This window comes from Capricornis sumatraensis, chromosome 1, assembly GCF_032405125.1.
Source record: "Capricornis sumatraensis isolate serow.1 chromosome 1, serow.2, whole genome shotgun sequence".
NCBI classification, from domain to species: domain Eukaryota; kingdom Metazoa; phylum Chordata; class Mammalia; order Artiodactyla; family Bovidae; genus Capricornis; species Capricornis sumatraensis.
In genome coordinates, this window is record NC_091069.1 from 248810540 (window position 1) to 248827867 (window position 17328).

General features: G+C 52.4%; 1 protein-coding gene across 1 annotated transcript in view; it reads left to right on the forward strand.

Annotated features, from left to right (window-relative positions):
* SLC37A1 (solute carrier family 37 member 1) overlaps positions 1-10947 on the forward strand; it is a 48392-nt gene extending 37445 nt beyond the window's left edge. The window contains exons 15-18 of the mRNA XM_068969459.1: positions 404-482; positions 5455-5552; positions 9644-9708; positions 10153-10947. Coding sequence (XP_068825560.1) covers positions 404-482; positions 5455-5552; positions 9644-9708; positions 10153-10168 — 258 coding nt within the window. The 3' untranslated portion in view covers positions 10169-10947. The remainder of the gene's footprint in view (positions 1-403; positions 483-5454; positions 5553-9643; positions 9709-10152) is intronic.
* Positions 10948-17328: the final 6381 nt, after the last annotated feature.

The following is a 17328-nucleotide window of genomic DNA, read 5'->3' on the forward strand; positions in this document are numbered from 1 at the left end:
TAGCCCACCAGGCTCCTCTGTCCACGGGATCCTCCAGGCAAGAATACTGGAGTGGGTTGCCCATCCCTCCTCCATGAACCAGGGATCTTCATGAACCAGGGGTCAAACCCGGGTCTCCTGTATTAGACAGATTCTTTACTGTCTGAGCTACCAGGGAAACCAGAATGCACTTGGACAAGTATTATTATCTCTGATGATTTTTTTACTACTAAAAACATTTGAAGCTTTGCATGCTTTTCCAAGATGAGTCTGGGATGGAGTAGATCTTCAGTCTCCTAATGGAAAGATGCCACGTTTTGCTTTGCACAGTGGTTTGGGTGGATTGTCGTGCAGGAAGTATAGGTTTATTTCTCACTCTGCCATTGCTGGGGCATGCTTCACACTGATGTTCCTTCCTCTCCAGGGGACACACAAAAGCCTGAAGGGAAACTCCCATGCCCTGGCCACCGTGACCGCCATCATCGACGGAACCGGATCTGTAGGTACGTGGATGTTTTAGCCCAAGGAGGTTCAATCATGGTCCGGGGGGAAACCATGACATCACATCTAGCTAGCAGACGCCCAGGATTCCAACTGCTTTTGTGTTATCAGGATCAGCTGGCCTTCTTCTTTTATTTATTTATTTTTTTAATATTTATTTGTTTGGCTGTGCCAGGTGTTAGTTGTGGCATGCAGGGTCTTTAGTTACAGCATCTGGTTGTGGCATCTAGTTCCCTGACCAGAAATTGAACTTGGGCCCTCTGCATTGGGAGTGTGGAGTTTTAACCACTGGACCACCAGGAAAGTCTCAGTCCTCCTTAAAACATGAGCAGATCCAAAGCACATGCAAGCCCTGGAAAGTGAGCAGCTGGCCCTGCCAACCGTCTTTGATGGGAGGCTCCCAGAGGAGACGTGGTGTGTGGCTGGTGGGTCAAGGTTTCTTCAACGTGAGAGGACATTGCTCCAGGTTTTCCTCCAAGCCAGCAGTGGGAAAACTGGCCCACAGGCCTCTGGTCTGCTGACTGTTTATCACTGTCATTTCAAGGGGGATAGAACTCTTGCATGAGTGCATGTGGGCTAAGTCACTTCAGTTGTGTCTGACTCTTTGCGACCGTATGGACTATAGCCCGCCGGGCTTCTCTGTCCATGGGGATTCTCCAGGCAAGAATACTGGAGTGGGTAGCCTGCCCTCCTCTAGGGGATCTTCTCAACCCAGGATTCGAGCCTGTGTTTCTCTTTTACATCTCCTGCATTGACAAGCAGGTTCTTTACCAGTAGCGCCACTCGGGAAGCTCGGATAGAATCTTCAGCTCAGTTTGGTTCAGTCGCTCAGTCGTGTCCAACTCTTTGCGACCCCATGAATCACAGCACGCCAGGCCTCCCTATCCATCACCAACTCCTGGAGTTTATTCAGACTCACATCCAACGAGTCGGTGATGCCATCTAGCCATCTCATCCTCTGTCGTCCCCTTCTCCTCCTGCCCCCAATCCCTCCTAACATCAGAGTCTTTTCCAATGAGTCAACTCTTCACATGAGGTGGCCAAAGTATTGGAGCTTCAGCTTCAGCATCAGTCCTTCCAAAGAAATCCCAGGGCTGATCTCCTTCAGAATGGACTGGTTGGATCTCCTTGCAGTCCAAGGGACTCTCAAGAGTCTTCTCCAACACCACAGTTCAAAAGCATCAGTTCTTCGGCACTCAGCTTTCTTCACAGTCCAACTCTCACACCCATACATGACCACTGGAAAAACCACAGCCTTGACTAGACGGACCTTTGTTGGCAAAGTAATGTCTCCGCTTTTTAATATGCTGTCTAGGTTGGTCATAACTTTCCTTCCAAGGAGTAAGCGTCTTTTAATTTCATGGCTGCAATCACCATCTGCAGTGATTTTGGAGCCCAAACTTTTTCCCCATCTATTTCCCATGAAGTGATGGGACCAGATGCTGTGATTTTAGTCTTCTGAATGTTGAGCTTTAAGCCAACTTCGGATAGAATCTTACTGAAAGGTAAATGACAGGTGAGCTGTGGGTCCCAAAGCTCATGAGACGAGTGTCACCAGCCCTGTCAGGGGTCTTGGAGAGAACACAGCAGCGTGTTCTGAGGAAAGAAAGGGGGCAAAACAAGCCCCTGGCCCCTGTGAGCTGGGCGCATGGGACTTGGTGACAGCAAGCCTGTCCTGATCCGAGTCAGGAGGCTGACAGGGATGTCCTTGAACTTTCCTGAGGCTCAGCTGGGGAGCTCGCGCTCTGGGGCCACTCCTGCCGAGACCCCGAAGCCACCTGTGCTCTGCAGACCCTGGAAATGGAGGCGGGAGGTGGGCTGGTGTGGCCCTCATGGCTTCTCCAGGAGGTCTCAGGTTGCATCCTGGCATGTTGCTTCCCACCACAGGTGCCTGATGCTAGGGGGGCAGTGAGAGAGAGGGCAGGCCAGGTGGGGCAGGCCCTGGGGGCCTGGAACACCCTCTAGCAGTAGACCAAGCGTTTGCTGGATGAAGGTGGCTCTGTGAACATAGCTCCGCCAAACACTGGCCTCTCCTCGGCCCACCTTGTCTGGGGCCTGCAGACCCCCCCCCACCCAGACTCAGGGCCTCTCTCCTGGCCTACCCTCCTCCGGGGCCCCGTCCACTGTCTGCTCTGTACTGTCCTCTCCATGCTGCTCCTGCTCAGTGAGTGGGCAAGGAGGGCATTGCTGGGTGGCTCTAAGGCAGGAGATCAGAGATAGGCCTGGGGGAGGGGGGGTACGGAGAAGGTCTCCCATCCAGGCTACTGGGTTTGCAAGGGAGGGCTCAGGGGACAGGGGCCGGGGCCCCCCTCAGCCCTCACGGCTCATGGGGATAGGGCCCCCCAGCTCCTACTCCTGCCACATATGACAGTGGTCACCACTCTGGTGTCTGCGGGGAGACCATTCCCTTTGGGGGCTCCTCTTGTAGCCTTTGGGACAAGTCTGGGGAAAGGGCTGTGGGGGCAGGGTCGTGTCATGTGACAGATGTCCGTGGCCCACCAGCCTGCTATCCCGGCTCTCGCAGAACATGAAAAGCTTCTGCAGCCTGGAAGATGTGAGGTCATTGGGAGACTCCTGGGCCGAGCGCAGTTCTCAGGGGCTGAGCAACCCAGCAGCATCCTCCCACCTCCTGTCTGCAGAGCCCTCTGTCTGAGTCCATCCCTGGCTACCACTGTGACACCCTTTTCTGAAAGCAAACAGAGCTCAGCTGGCAGTGCTGTCTGATTTTAAAGCAGAAGATGAGGGGTTGAAAAAGAGGAAATGATGAAGCAGCTGGAAGGCCACCTATTTCTTGATTTCCTTCCCAAAACAAGAGGGAAGAAGAAGTCCTTGGCCCAGGGTGGAGGCTCAGCATCTATGCCTGAGGGCAGCTCTGAGCCACAGGAGAAACTGTGAACTCCTCCCACCCCCACGGAAGGACGGCAGGGGGCGACTCAGACCTTCTCGACAGACCTTCTCGACCTCTACGCTCCTCTGTGTTCAGTGTTGACCATCCAGAGTCATCACTCCCACCCGTGCGTCAGGATCTGGCTGGACTTGAACTCCCCCGGGCTGTGCCAGCCCCAGTGCATGAGGACCCGGAGGTGGTCGCCATGGAAACGGCGTGCAGGCTCGTCCGCTGCTGCGTGTGTCTCGTTGTTTCTCTGCTTAAGTGCTGCCCAAGGACACCAAAGCCGAGCAAGGCTCAAGTGGGAACACACAGTTTCAGCAAAATTCCGATTCTCAAGGGCGTATGCCCCGATATGTTTGTTAAATGTCGTAAATGTTGGTTCCTTTGGAGGCAGAGTTTGACTGATTATAAATGAGCCGAAAGTGCTAGCCTGCCCAGTCATGTCCGACTCTTTGCGGCCGCATGGCCTATAGCCACCAGGCTCCTCTGTCCATGGAATTTTCCAGGCAAGAATACTGGAGTGGGTTTCCAGTTCCTCCTCCAGGAGACATTCCCGGCCCAGGGATCGAACCCGGGTCCACTGTATCACCTGCGTCACTGGCGGTCTCTTTAGCCGCTGAGCCGTCGGGGAAGCCTAATGAGCGGAACACCTTCTTGCAGTTCACCAGAGCTGAAGGTTCCAGGGACTCCAGCTGATGTGTGTGATGTGTTCACAGTGCTGAGCGCTGCACCCCAGGGGCTGCAAGCTGGTTGTTTCTATATGTTTGTGCAATTCTTTAGAGCCCTGACGTTCTTTAGGTTCATTTTTATTTTCTCGAAGTAACACATGATGTCACTTGAGAAGCCAGGTAGCCTTAGAAACCATCCTAAGTCTAAACTTAGAAACTATCTAAGAAAATATCTAAACTTAGGAACTCTACTAAATGCAAAATGATAGTCCCCCGCCCACGTCCCCCTCCAGAATTTTCTCTGGAGTCAGTGTCTTCTAGCTCTGGCATCACCAGAGGAAAGCCTCTTGTCACCTTAGCAAGAACTCCACCTCTGACCTCTGGTCTTCCCCCTCAGAGGTCCCCAGCTCCCTGTATCTCTCTGCATCCCTGCTCCCACCCCTGTGCCCTGGGCACCCAGGACCCATGCAGCCTGGAAACGGATGCCCTTGATCCCTGGGAAATTGGGCTGTGTTTTCTCTTTGACGAGTTTCCTCCACTGTTTGTCTTCCTGGAAAACTTACCGGTCAATGTTTTCTGCAGTCATCCTTCAGTTCTCTCTTCTCTTTGTCTGCCTGTGTCTTTGTTCTTTTCCTCCATCTTCTCAGAGATGCTCTTGGCTTTCCTTTCGCACTTCTGCACTCAACTTTTTATTTTCACCATCACGGAGTTCTATTTGTTGGTGTCATTCTGCCCTTTTAATCCCACCTGTTCTTTCTTCGTGGACGCAGTGCTATGAAATTGAATCCTGGGCAGTTTCTGGTGCTGGGGGTTTTCAGACGTGGACACAGGGGTTTCACACATTTCAATTTCATTCTCTGTGGTTCTCGTGGGTGTGACACGCTTTCCTAGGAATCTTTTTCTCCCTGGTTTATTTCTTCCACATTCCCCTTGAACCAGATTGTTTTCTTTCAGGTCGAGGCTTTCCTCTGATACGAGTGAACCTTGACTGTCCCCTCTTAAACATGTTGATGTTTAAGACAGAGCTTAATCACTCATTTAAAGGCTTTTCTGCGCAGCAGGCATGGGGGAGTGTACAAACTGTTGGTCTATGGGGTCTGAGTGGGGTCTGGAGGAGGAGACCCCCAGTACCCATGGGGGTGTGCCCCAGCATTCCTGCTGTTGTGAGGGAGGGGGCGGTGTGAAGGATCTTAGTTCTCCAACCAGGGATGGAACCTGTGCCCCTGCAATGGAAGCACAGAGTCTTAACCAGTGGACCACAGGGAAGTCCCCTTAATGTGTGTGTGTGGGTGTGTGTGTGTGTTTTAATTACGAATAAGGTGTTGAGGACTCCCTTGTTTACTGGGCCTGGGTATTTGGGTGGTTGCGGTCCAGGGTCCTCTGCACACACCATGTATGTCCATTTCCTCATTCCAGGAGCAGCGCTGGGCCCGCTGCTGGCAGGGCTCATCTCCCCATCAGGATGGAACAACGTGTTCTACATGCTCATGTTCGCAGACGCCTGTGCCTTACTGGTGAGTCGCCTCGCCTTTCCTCCAAGGCTTTCACAAGTGTCTCTGTGGTTGTTATGGTCGAACACTGGGGACGCTTTTTTCCTGAGGACTCCCGCCGCTTCTAGGGGACTCTGGGCCGGTGATGGATCCCTCAGGCTCCTGGGCCAGGGCTCTTTCTCCCTCTGGCTTTGATGTGTCCAGAGCAGCAGCAGGTAGTTTCCAGCAGGATGGGCGAGAGGTCACAAGCAGGGGCTCCCTGGCCTCGGATCCTGAGCCCGTCAGCTGTGAGTGGCTGGGCTCGTGTATGACTTGGGTGGTTCCTGAGCCCCTCTGCTCCAAAGCGTCCACCTGTGAAGTGGGCAGCACGGGGACACCAGGAACAGGATTACTGTGTTGTTGTGGGGATTAAAGGGGACGGTGCGCCGAGTCCCACCCTGTGCCCTGACCTTTCCCCCACGCAGTTCCTCAGTTATTGATCCCCCCGCCCCAGATCATTTCTGCCAGGTAGCAGTGAAACTTTCATAATTATGGCTATTTAAAGACAGAATATTCTTCTATTTCAGAAATAACGTGTATATATCCATCAAACTTCCTTTTGCTGCACAACAAAACTCGCAAGAAAGGAAGGGACATCCCCAGGACCCAGAGATGTAGAGGCTACATGAAATTTGTACCCAAACTGATGCTGGGCGGTTATACCTCCCCCACCACCGTCCCCAGCCTCAGGTGCGGGGCCGGCCCAGGACAGGGAGCTGGAAGTGCAGACCCCCTCCTCAAGCCCGGGCCCTCAGGGAGCTCTGGGTGCAGTGAAAGCATAAACACGCACACTGGTGCAGGAGAGAACCAGGATCTGCGGCCTCGTAGCCTGCCCACCAAACTGGGCAGAAATCTTCCTGGAGGCTGAAAGTTAACCTTTAGTTGAAGGCTACAGTAACCTTCAACTTTTTAACTTATATTGTGTAAATATTACACAATAAGTGAAGTCACTCAGTCGTGTCCAACTCTTTGCGACCCCATGGACTGTAGCTTATCAGGCTCCTCCATCCATGGGATTTTCCAGGCAAGGGTGCTGGAGTGGGTTGCCATTTCCTTCTCCAGGGGATCTTCCCAATCCAGGAATTGAAGCCAGGTCTCCCACATTGCAGGCAGACGCTTTACTGTCTGAGCCACCAGGGAAGCCCAGTATTACACAATGAGAATGTAATATTACAAAAAATGAGTAAAAAATGAGTATTAAAATACTGAAAAAGTGAATATTACAAAAAGTGAGTAAAACTGGTCCCAAATCAACTGAAAGGGATAAACCTCACCCCAGTGGCATGGAGTCCCACAGCCATCACCCCGCTGCAGACATGCTCATACCCCAAATCAGGAAACAGTAGGAAATGGTCTGCTGTGATGGGGTGACAGGCACAACAGACAGACCTCCCCCAAAAAAAACACAGGTAGAAGGGTTACCAGACAAACTAAAAATAAACATATTTAGCATTTCCCTGGTGGCTCAGTTGGCAAAGAATCTGCCTGCAATGCAGGAGACCTAGGTTCAACCCACTCTGGTATTCTTGCCTGGGAAATCCCATGGATAGAGAAGCCTGGTGGGTTACAGGCCATGGGGTCGCAAAGAGTCGGACACAACTTAGCGACTAAGTCACCAAGATTATCATACTAAGTGAAGTAAAGAGAAAGAGAAAGACAGATACCATATGATGTCACATATATGTGGAATCTAAAATGCAACACAAATGACCTATCTCTGAAACAGAAACAGACTACAGACATGTGTTTGCCCGGGAGGAGTGGTGGGATTCAAGGATGGGGAGTTTGGGATTAGCAGAGGCAACCTATTATGTAGAAGACAGATAAACAACAAGGTCCTACCGTATAGTACAGGGAACTGTCTGTATTCAGTCTTCTGGGATAAACCATAGTGGAGAAGAATATAAAAAAAGAATATATGTGTATAAACAGTACTGCGCATCAGAGACCAGCACAACATTGTAAATCAGCTGTATGCGTACGTGCTCAGTCGCGTCAGTCGTGTCCGACTTTAGCCCTCCAGGCTCCTCTGTCCATGGGATGGTCCAGGCAAGAATACTGGAGTGAGTTGCCATGCCCTCCTCCTGGGGATCTTCCCAACCCAGGGATCATACCTCAATTTTTAAAAGATTAAAAAGAACAAACAAGAAAATGTTACTAAAGATGGTAAAGAAGAAACCAAATTCACAAGAAAAGAACAAGGGCTAAGAAAGACAGAACTGGTGAGATGCAGGTGTAAGGAGATCATCCAGAATGCAGCCCAGGAAGAGATGGAAAATATTGGAGAGCAGAGACTGGAGGCCCTGTGCTGCCCAGGAGGAACTCTAAAGGAAGAGACTGCCGAGAACAGAAGCAGCCCCTGCGACGAAGTACAGACATGGGGTGGATGCAAGGGACGTTGGGGGAGGATCCAAGCAGAAGTGCAGGCTGGCTGATGCACCCCTACCTGCAGATGGAAGACAGGCATGGAAATTCGGACCCCAGTTTACAAGGGACAGACCTGAAAAGTCAAAACGCAGAGAGGACAAAAGGGGAGACTCACACACACGACAGGCAAATAATAACTTTGAGGCTGCGGGACCAGCCAGGTTAGATGAGAAACTAAAGCCAAGTCACTGCAGGAGAGAAAGAGGGCTTCAGCAGGTGGCTGGGCAGCTCACTGAGGACAAGTCTTCAGCCTTAAAGACCAGATGCACCTCCTCTCTTTGCGGGTCCACAGGCCAGTTTCCCCTCCTTGCAGGTCTGAGGCTGGGCCGCAGTGTCATCCTGGGGGCCTGAGGACTGTCCAGCTGCACTTACACCTGGGGGCTGTGCTCCCCAAGCCTTGGGCCTACTCCTCACTCTCCAACTTTGGTCCCATGGGGCTGTGGCCACCCAGGTGGGCTCTGGGCCTGGCAGGTCCACTCACTGCGGGCATTGCACACAGAGGCCACTTTTGTCCTGAGAAGCTGGTGTTTGCCCTTCAGAATTGTCGCTGTGGCTCACAGGGCACCCTGCCCCAGAGAAAACACTCAAGGGTCCTTCCTCATCTCCTTCCTCTTAAGGATTTGCTTTCTGTGGTCATGGGCCCTCCCTGATACAGTTTTGCACATATTGGACATGGAATTCATATTGAGGAGACTCCAGCTCAAACTCAGCAAGGCAATGCTAGACCGTGGGGTCTAGAGGTTCAAGTTCACAGGATCGGTGTCTTTAGCCGGAGTGTGACGTAGCCACCCACACTGCTCTGAGCATCTGTCAAATCCCCACCCTCTGGCTCAGCCACCGAGATCCCAGGAGCCCCGTGTGTAGGTTGGTCCTCGAGGAGAAACACCTGTTATCTTCAACCTGCACGGCCACCATACGAGGCATGACTTAAGCTCCTTCCTGAATCTTCTGCTCCCAGAGTCTGCCGGTAGACTTGGTACTTGGCAGCTCGCGTTTTATTGAAGGAGCCCCTCCAAAGCGCCTCCAGCATCCCCAACTGCCGGGGCCTCCTGGGCCCAGAGCACCTGTGGCTTCCCTAGAGGAGGGGCCACAAGAGCCAGGACTTCCTCAGGAGCCCCTCTCGCAGCCCTGAGCAACTCACATCGTGGGGGTTCCTCCCGGGGGGTGGGGGTGCACAGCGCTTAGGAAAGACTAGCTCCCTTTTTTCCCTTGGATATTTTATGACTAATCTAGTTTCGTTAAAACAAATGTCCTTCTGGCTGAAATCTGGCCTAAGGGCCTTATTCCCAGGAGCACGGCCTCCACCATGAGGCACGGGACTATATGACCAGCAGCCCAGCAGCCCAGCAGCCCAGCAGCCCTGCCCTGAGACCAGGCCTGCAGGCAGTTGTGCCTGAGGTGGGGGTCGGGGGTGCCCGCTGCTCTGCTTTAGAATTTTACATTCAGAGGCACGAGGCAGCCCCCCGCCCTCATCTTGTGACATGGGAAATCACAGAATGACGAACTGAAACTCGAATGCCGAGCTTGTTGGGCAGGGGAACTGGCAGAGTGGGGAATGGCTGTGCCAGCTCCTCCCCAGTGACAGCAGGGCACCCGCCCAGGGTCTCCCAGCAATAATGTGGTCTTCTCTTTGCTCTGGGCACTTACAGTTTCTGATTCGCCTCATACACAAGGAGCTGAGCTGCCCAGGGTCGGCGACAGGAAACCAGGTTCCGTAAGTGTCTCCCCCCGTGCCCCACCCATGCCCATCACTTACTGTCCACTGCCACCCCAGCTTCTCCTGAGGGGCCACACCTCACCCGTGGTCCCTGGCACTCTACACCATACTCACTCTCATTTCTCCTTTCCTAATGAATACCTGGTGGGGATGCGATCCAGGTAAATCTTTTCTCAAAATAGAGTGAAAAAATGTATGGGGAGTTGATTCAGTTCTTCTCTTTGGGCTGCAGCTTTGGGACAAACAGCAGCTCCCGGGCTCTGCGTGGCTCTGCCCCCTTCCTATGTCCTGTCCCCTCCCCGCTCCCCAAGGCCAGGGGAAAGGGAGGCCTCAGGAGTCCCCTGCAGAGGGGGAGAAGCGGGCACCTGGGCTCTGCTCTTTGGCTGTGAATTGAGTGCTGCGGGCCAGGTGACCAGCGGCTTTTTCTTCCTCCTCTTCCAGGTTTAAGGAGCACTGAGCCCTCGAGTCCCATGAAGGAGGGCTGGGCCCATCCTTCACAAACTGTTTTTCAAGAAAAAGTTCAAATAAAGGATCCTGTGTTGAAAAGAATGATTTTACCCTTGCCTTTTGCACATTCACCTGGAAAAGACACACAAGCCACCTTGAGCATTCCTGGTACCGTGTCAGCCAGGCCGTGGGGTTCGGGCCACAGGAGGGGAGCCCATGGGCAGTGCTGGCTGCCACCACTGAGCCCCTCAAGCAGACACCTCCCAGGCGCTGGGCAGCCGCTCCACGTCCAGAATGACGGTGGCCAGGACTGGTGTGGCACCCAGGCCAGCCCTGGTCTCTCTCAGGTATTACAGCACTGATGTCGGAGCAGGTGGAGCTCTGATGACAGGAACGCACCGGGGGACACTAAGGACGCTGCAGGTGGTGGGAGACGCCTCTGCAAGGACAGAGCTGACACCTGCGTTCACAGCAGCGCGGAGCTCAGACCAAGGATGTCCCCAGCGCTTCTTCCTGCTCTTCACCCACCTGAAAATGGTCCAGGGTGGACTGTGGTCCACCATCAGAGCCTTCGGACAGGCTGGAGGACCACCACGGAACCCCGGAGGTTCCTGTCACTGGAACCCCAAGGGCCATGACGTCACTGGCCCCATGAGTGATTGCCAGGAGGACAGTGAGGCCAGGCCTGGGGCTGGGATTGGCCGATCCCTCCGCCCAGCCCTCTGTGCTCCCCCAACACTGCAGACCTGGGCCTGTTCTTGGAGACTCAGCACTGGAGCGGATTTATTTATTGAAATGTGTGAGGTGTTATAGAAGCTTAGGAGATGCAAGTGGCGCCTTGTTATTTATTAAGACAAGCTCTGGTTGTTCTCTGGCCACTTGTTTCCTCAGTTGTTGCCCTTTGAAATAAAATGTTTAAAAAAAAAAAAAAAACTCAGGCAGAATGTTGGTTATTTCTGCTCCCATCGCCATTATATTCAAAACAGAAAACTTCCGGGAAGAGCGCGTGCCCTTGGTTTTCTCAGGGTTGGCTTCAGTCTGTGGTTTTGCAGCTGGAAGCGGAGACTGTTTCCAGCAGAGAAGGGGTCACCCCGAGGCAGGCTGGGACCTGGGACCCTTTGCTGCACAGCTTGCACCTGGGCGAGCCTCTTCTCCAGCAACAACACAGAGAAACTGCAAGGGACTAAAAGTAACTGTGTGCGTGACAGCTGGGGCCAAAAAACCCAACTGCCACTTCTGAAAAGCAGGGAGCAAAAGAAGGATTGAGCATCCCCCCCTCCCGCCGCATTCAACACCACCTAAGGGGTGAGCAAGGCACCTAAGCCACCCCTCCAGCCTGAGCCCTGGACACACCCCTCCCCCCTCCCCTCACCCCAAATAAGGAAGCAGCAAGCAAGCAGGTAACAGTACTGTTCTCACTTCCCACTGCTGAAGCAGGGGCTCCAACAAAGCCTTGCCTGAGTTTCTTGTCTGGCCTCTAGTCAATTTGTATTGATCATGGGAGGCCAAGAACCCTGGTCAGTATCAACCTTGCTCAGGGTCAGCCCCCAGTCTACACATGGACCCACTCTCCAGGGAAGGGCAGGCAAGGTGAGGGCTCTTCTGAACGCAGAGGTTTGCTATTTTATTATCACTATTTATTATTATTATTTTATTATCAAAACCTCACAAGAAGGTTTGCTATTTTATTAACAAAATTTACACACTTGGAAAGTTTCCTTCTAGGAAAGATAAAATTCCCATTTGTTAAAATGTTAGAAGACTCTTGAGAGTCCCTTGGGCTGTAAGGTGATCCAACCAGTCAATCCTAAAGGAAATCAGTCCTGAGTGTTCACTGGAAGGACTGATGCTGAAGCTGAAACTCCAGTACTTTGGCCACCTAATGCAAAGAGCTGATTCATTGGGAAAGGCACTGCTGCTGAGAAAGACTGAAGGCAGGAGGAGAAGGGGATGACAGAGGATGAGACGGTTGGATGGCCTCACAGACGCAATGGATATGAATTTGAGGCAACTCCAGGAGACAGTGAAGGATGGGTAGCCTGGTGTGCTGCAGTCCGTGGCATGGTAAAGAGTCGGACACAACTGGGCAACTGAACAGCAACAAAAAGTGGATTCCATACAGTTCTGTGCACAGTTCACTCCGCACATCCTTCTCTCCTCCGCTCTTCCCATCCCGTCTCCTCCTCTGCCTCTGGCCCGCAAGCCCAGGGCATAGCCTTCTTGTCCTCCCTCCCTGGCCTGGGCTATAAACACCCTCCCCTCCTGACTGGTCTCCAGGAATCGCAGCTGCCTGAGTTTTCTGCGCCCTGCAGACTGCAGGCCCCCTTGCTGCCACACAGCCCCTGTCCTTCTTTAGACACTAAATTGCATAAACAAGGGAGAGATGAGACTGATATAATCGTGCCGTTAAGTGATGCCCAGGGAATTCTTTTCTAATAAAATCTGGAACCCACTGCCCTCACCTCAGAGCACAGTTCTCTCTGGGGCCTGAGCTGGTCAGACAGCCAGATGAGGTCTCGAGTTGACCCAATTCATTTCTGCACCTTCCCCGAAGAATAACCATCCTCTGCTACGGTTCAGCAACAGGAAGTTTTGAGGACGCGGTCACTGTTTTTCCCAACTCGGGAGACTAAGGTGTTAGAAGAAAATCTTCCATGACCCATGAAGGAAGAAGGGCGGCCTCCTGAGCCTGCCGAGGGACAGAAGACAGTGCCCTTGACGGCCCCTTTAGAGAAGGACGTGTACACACACTATTTCTTAAAGCAGTTTAGCTGAGCCATCCTCTACCTGTGAATGGAACAGTTCGTCCTGACCTTTAAGGAAAAAAGTATATGATTTCAATAAGAAAATGCATCATCATTTCACCCGGAGCAGTAGCTGAGATAGTATCCTGCAGACAGCCTGCCCGAGGTGCCTGCCTGCTTGCATTCATATGGAAATAAGACTGCCTTTCATGAATATCTATGTCAGTGAGATTTTCCTATTCAAATCCACAAAAAATACCCCATATTGAAATGCAAGCTTGTAAGAGGGGCAGGGAAGGAGCCAGAGAAGGCAAGGCTACAGTCCTTCAGTCACAAAGGAGAGAAAGACTGCTCTCAGAAATTCGCCATAATAAATAGCCCCCCAGATCATAAAACCAGAATCCCGTCCAATTGCCAGCTTATAAAATCTAGTAGAAATAAATTACCAGGAAAAAAATGAGCTAGAAAAAAAATAAGTCATAACTTTTTATCGTTAGATTCAGTACACATAAAACCACTCTGCCAAATTGCTGTGGAAGTTTGTGAATGCTTTACTCCTGTCTCTGTTTAGCTTTTTTTTTTTTTAATTTCATTGGCGTATAGTTGATTTTAATGTGTTAGTTTCAGGTGTCCAGTAAAGTGATCCAGTTATTACATATATTCTTTCTTGTTCATATTATTTTCCCATATAGGTCATTACAGAATACTGAGTAGAGTTCCCTGTGCTATACAATAGGTTCCTGTTGATTATTTTTTAAAAGACTTTTTCTATGTAGATCATTTTTAAAGTCTTTATTGAAGTTTTTACAATATTGTTTCTGTTTTATGCTTTGTTTTTTTGGTCGTGAGGCATATGGGATCTTAGCTGCAGGGACTGAACCCACACCCCCCGTATAACCACCGGACCATGAGGAAAGCTTCCAATCACTTTAAATTTGGTGGAGTCGGACACGACTGAAGTGACTTAGCAGCAGCAGCAGCAGCAGTGTGTGCAGGCTTCCTCGATGGCCCAGCAGTAAAGAATCCACCTGCCAATGCAGGAGACACAAGTTCAATCCCTGGGTCAGAAAGATCCCCTGGAGGAGGGCGTGGCAACCCACTCCAGTATTCTTGCCTGGAGAATCCCATGGACAGAGGAGCCTGGCGGGCTACAGTCCATGGGGTTGCAAAGAGCTGGACACAATTGAGCACGCATGCCACAACTCAGTGTGTGTATGTTAATCCTAAACTCCAAATTTATCCCTCTCTTCATCACAAGTTTCCCCTTTGGTAACCATAAGTTTGTTTTTGAAGTCTGGGCTTCTCTTATCCTGAACTGTAACCGGTGGCCCACCAGCCACATCTCGGATAGGAGATGAACTTGCCGGTGAGGGTTCTGCGGCGTGGTGTGGCTTCACCCCAGGGGTGGGGTGGCAGGGTGGAGGGCTTGCAGGCTGGCCGTGGTCGTGCCAGAGCTGCTGTGAGTGGCTCACACAGGGCGTAATGTGAAGTGTCCCCACGGAGCCTCAGCAGCCTGGCTTCCAGGGCACCCCAGCACTCTGGGAAGTGCCAACAATGCCTCTATGGACTGGCCCGGCAGCAGGCTTCCGTTTCTTCAAACCAGAGCCCTTGTTCAAAGTCAGAAACAAGTGCTGTTCAAGGTACTAGAATCTTCCCGGGGAAGGGGCAGTGGGAGGCAGGGTCATGGGGCAGCCAAGGGTCCGGCCCCCAGCCCCACATCACTGTCACAACCAGCTTTGCTATAAACCATGGAACCCAAAAGAACACCCTCTAGGACTCCACACAACACGCACGGAGCCATCAACCCAAGAGCATGGCCCGGCGACTACAGTGATCACAGCCCGTGAAGCCGCTGCTTACCCCGGGCTAAGACAGGGCCTTCAAGCCTGAGGGAGGGCTGGCCGTTTCTAAGGACCGAGATCAGAGTCGGCCGATGGGGCTGGCATGTCCCTGCAACCCCGAGCTGTCCTGCACGTCAGTCATGCAGCCCCTTCAGGCGTCCTCCTCCAGGGTCTCTGAAATGTCCCTACTGCCAGGATGCAGATGTGGGCTCATGCTCCACGAGCCGGGAAAGTCTGGCTCGCCAACTCCAGTCAGGCAGTCCCTTTTAAGCTGCCCTTTCACGGGTCGCCTGAAGGCGCAGACCTTCTGATGTTCTTCTAAAGAAGCGTGGGTAAATGTGTATCCCCAGCCTGTCTCCAGCCCGCCACGGCCGAGGGTGCTGACTGACTGGGGTGCTTTACCGAGGCCCTGGCAGCGAGGCCCCAGGGCAGTGGCACCTTCACGGGGAGCGAGTTCCCCACAAAAAAGAGCCTGATTCCCCGCCCCGGGTACAGCTCAGGAGCTGGCGCCCTGCACCCACACAAAGCCCGACCCTGAAACTGGTGAGTCGCCGGCCCAACTAAGATGCTCCTGTGACAGGACAGGAGCATCACCTCCAAACTCACTGGGAGGACCTCAGCTGAGGACCTGGTGATGTCTTGACAGAGTGTTGGGTCCCTGCTAAGCCATCGCAGGTGGGGCCCTGCGGGGAGAGCAGGGCGAGTCCCACAGCTTGGAAAGTAGAAGGGCAGGCTGCGAGGGATTTGCCAGTGTTTACAGGTTCAGAGCCCTCTCCTTTCTGGAGGTCTCAGAACCTGTGTCCTAAACATTGTTTCCTTGCCTCTTCCCATCAGCTTTACCTACTGCTATTTATTTCCCAATAGCACCAAATGGCTCACGTCTGGCCAGGACACGTTGCACATATGTGAAAGTGTTCACAGATCTACCAGCGTTTAAAATAGATCAATTTAGGTTATTTTTACTGCTTTGAGTCAATCTAAACTTACAACCTAAAGCAGATAACTCTGGCCGAAAGATGTCTCTTGCCTCGAAGTCGATGTGACTGGGGTCCCCATGTGGGTTGCCAGGAAACCTGTAGGAGAAGCAGGCAGCTTGCTCCAGAAGGCAAGCGCTACAGCAGTCACTCCACACCTGCACCAGACCCCAAAGGCCGAGAGCAGCTCTGCCTTGCCTCCACCCTGGTACCCAGAACCAGCCCAGCCCGGGGGGAGCCCCTCACCCCTTCAAGTACAACCAATCAGTCAATGATCATCACTCCACAGTCATGTAGCCGGTATCCAGGGCAGAAGGTAGAATGTCACCCCACCCCGGAAAGAGCCTGGGGCCTCCCTGCCCTCAAAAGCCAGCGCTGTTCTGGCCTCCCTGGTTTTCCTGTTCGGCAGTGAGCGAGGGTGAGTGTCCTGTCGTGTGCCAGTGCCTCTGGGCTCTTGTGCAAGCCTCTTAGGGACTGCTGTCCATTGTCTCGTTGGAATGCTGGCCTTTTCTTTCTGATTTGCAGAGGACTTCTGCAGTTAGTTCATGTCTCTGGTGGCTGGTTTTCCGCTTGGCTGGTTGCCAGTGCCCACTCATTTATCAGTCACTGACTCAGGTGCTGCCAGGGGCCTTGACAGACGTGGTTTGTTGTTGTTGTTCAGTAGTCAAGTCATGTCCGACTCTTTGCAGCCTTATGAGCTGCAGCACGCCAGGCCTCCCTGTCCTTCACCATCTCCCAGAGTTTGCTAAAACACATGTCCATTGAGTCTGTGATGCCATCCTTATATATATATATATACACACACACATACATGTGTGCATGCTAAGTCACTTCAGTCGTGTCCAACTCTTTTCAGCTCTATGGACTGTAGCCTGCCAGGCTCCTCTGTCCATGGGATTCTCCAGGCAAGAATACTGGAGTGGGTTGCCATGCCCTCCTCCAAGGGCTCTTCCTGATCCGAGGATCAAACCCACATCTCCTGTGTCTCTGGCATTGATAAGCAGGTTCTTTACCACTCGTGCCACCTGGGAAGCCCCATATATACATATATGCATACATACATATGTATATATGTTTTTTCTTAATTGGAGAGTAATTGCTTTACAATGTGCTGGTTTCTGCTGTACAGTGAAGTGAATCAGCTTGTGAATCCCTTCCTCTTGGTCCTGCCTCCCACCCGCCCCCACCCCGCCCCTCCAGGCCATCACCGAGCACTGAGCTGAGCTCCCTGTGCCCTGCAGCGGCTTCCTGCGAGCTGTCTCATGTGTCTGTGTGCAAGTATGTATTTGTGTGCCTGTGTGTATCTGCGTGTGGTTTACATGTCCATGTTTGCATATGTGTGTACGGTGTGTGTCTATAAGCAGGGGTAACGCTAGAAAGAGAGTCCACTCTTGCAGGGTTTTGTTTCAGCGAGTTTTCCCAGGGGCTGCAGCAGAAGCAGGGCTGTGGAGCCCGGGGCCCTGCCACACCCTCAGGGACCTCAGCATCACCACCTGCACGAGCTCTGCCTTCAGAACCCCCAGCCCGGGAGCCACACCCGTGGAGACACATCTGGGCCGCCTGGAGTCGTGACTTCAAACCTATCGGCAGGCTGGTGTCCTTCTTTCCTCC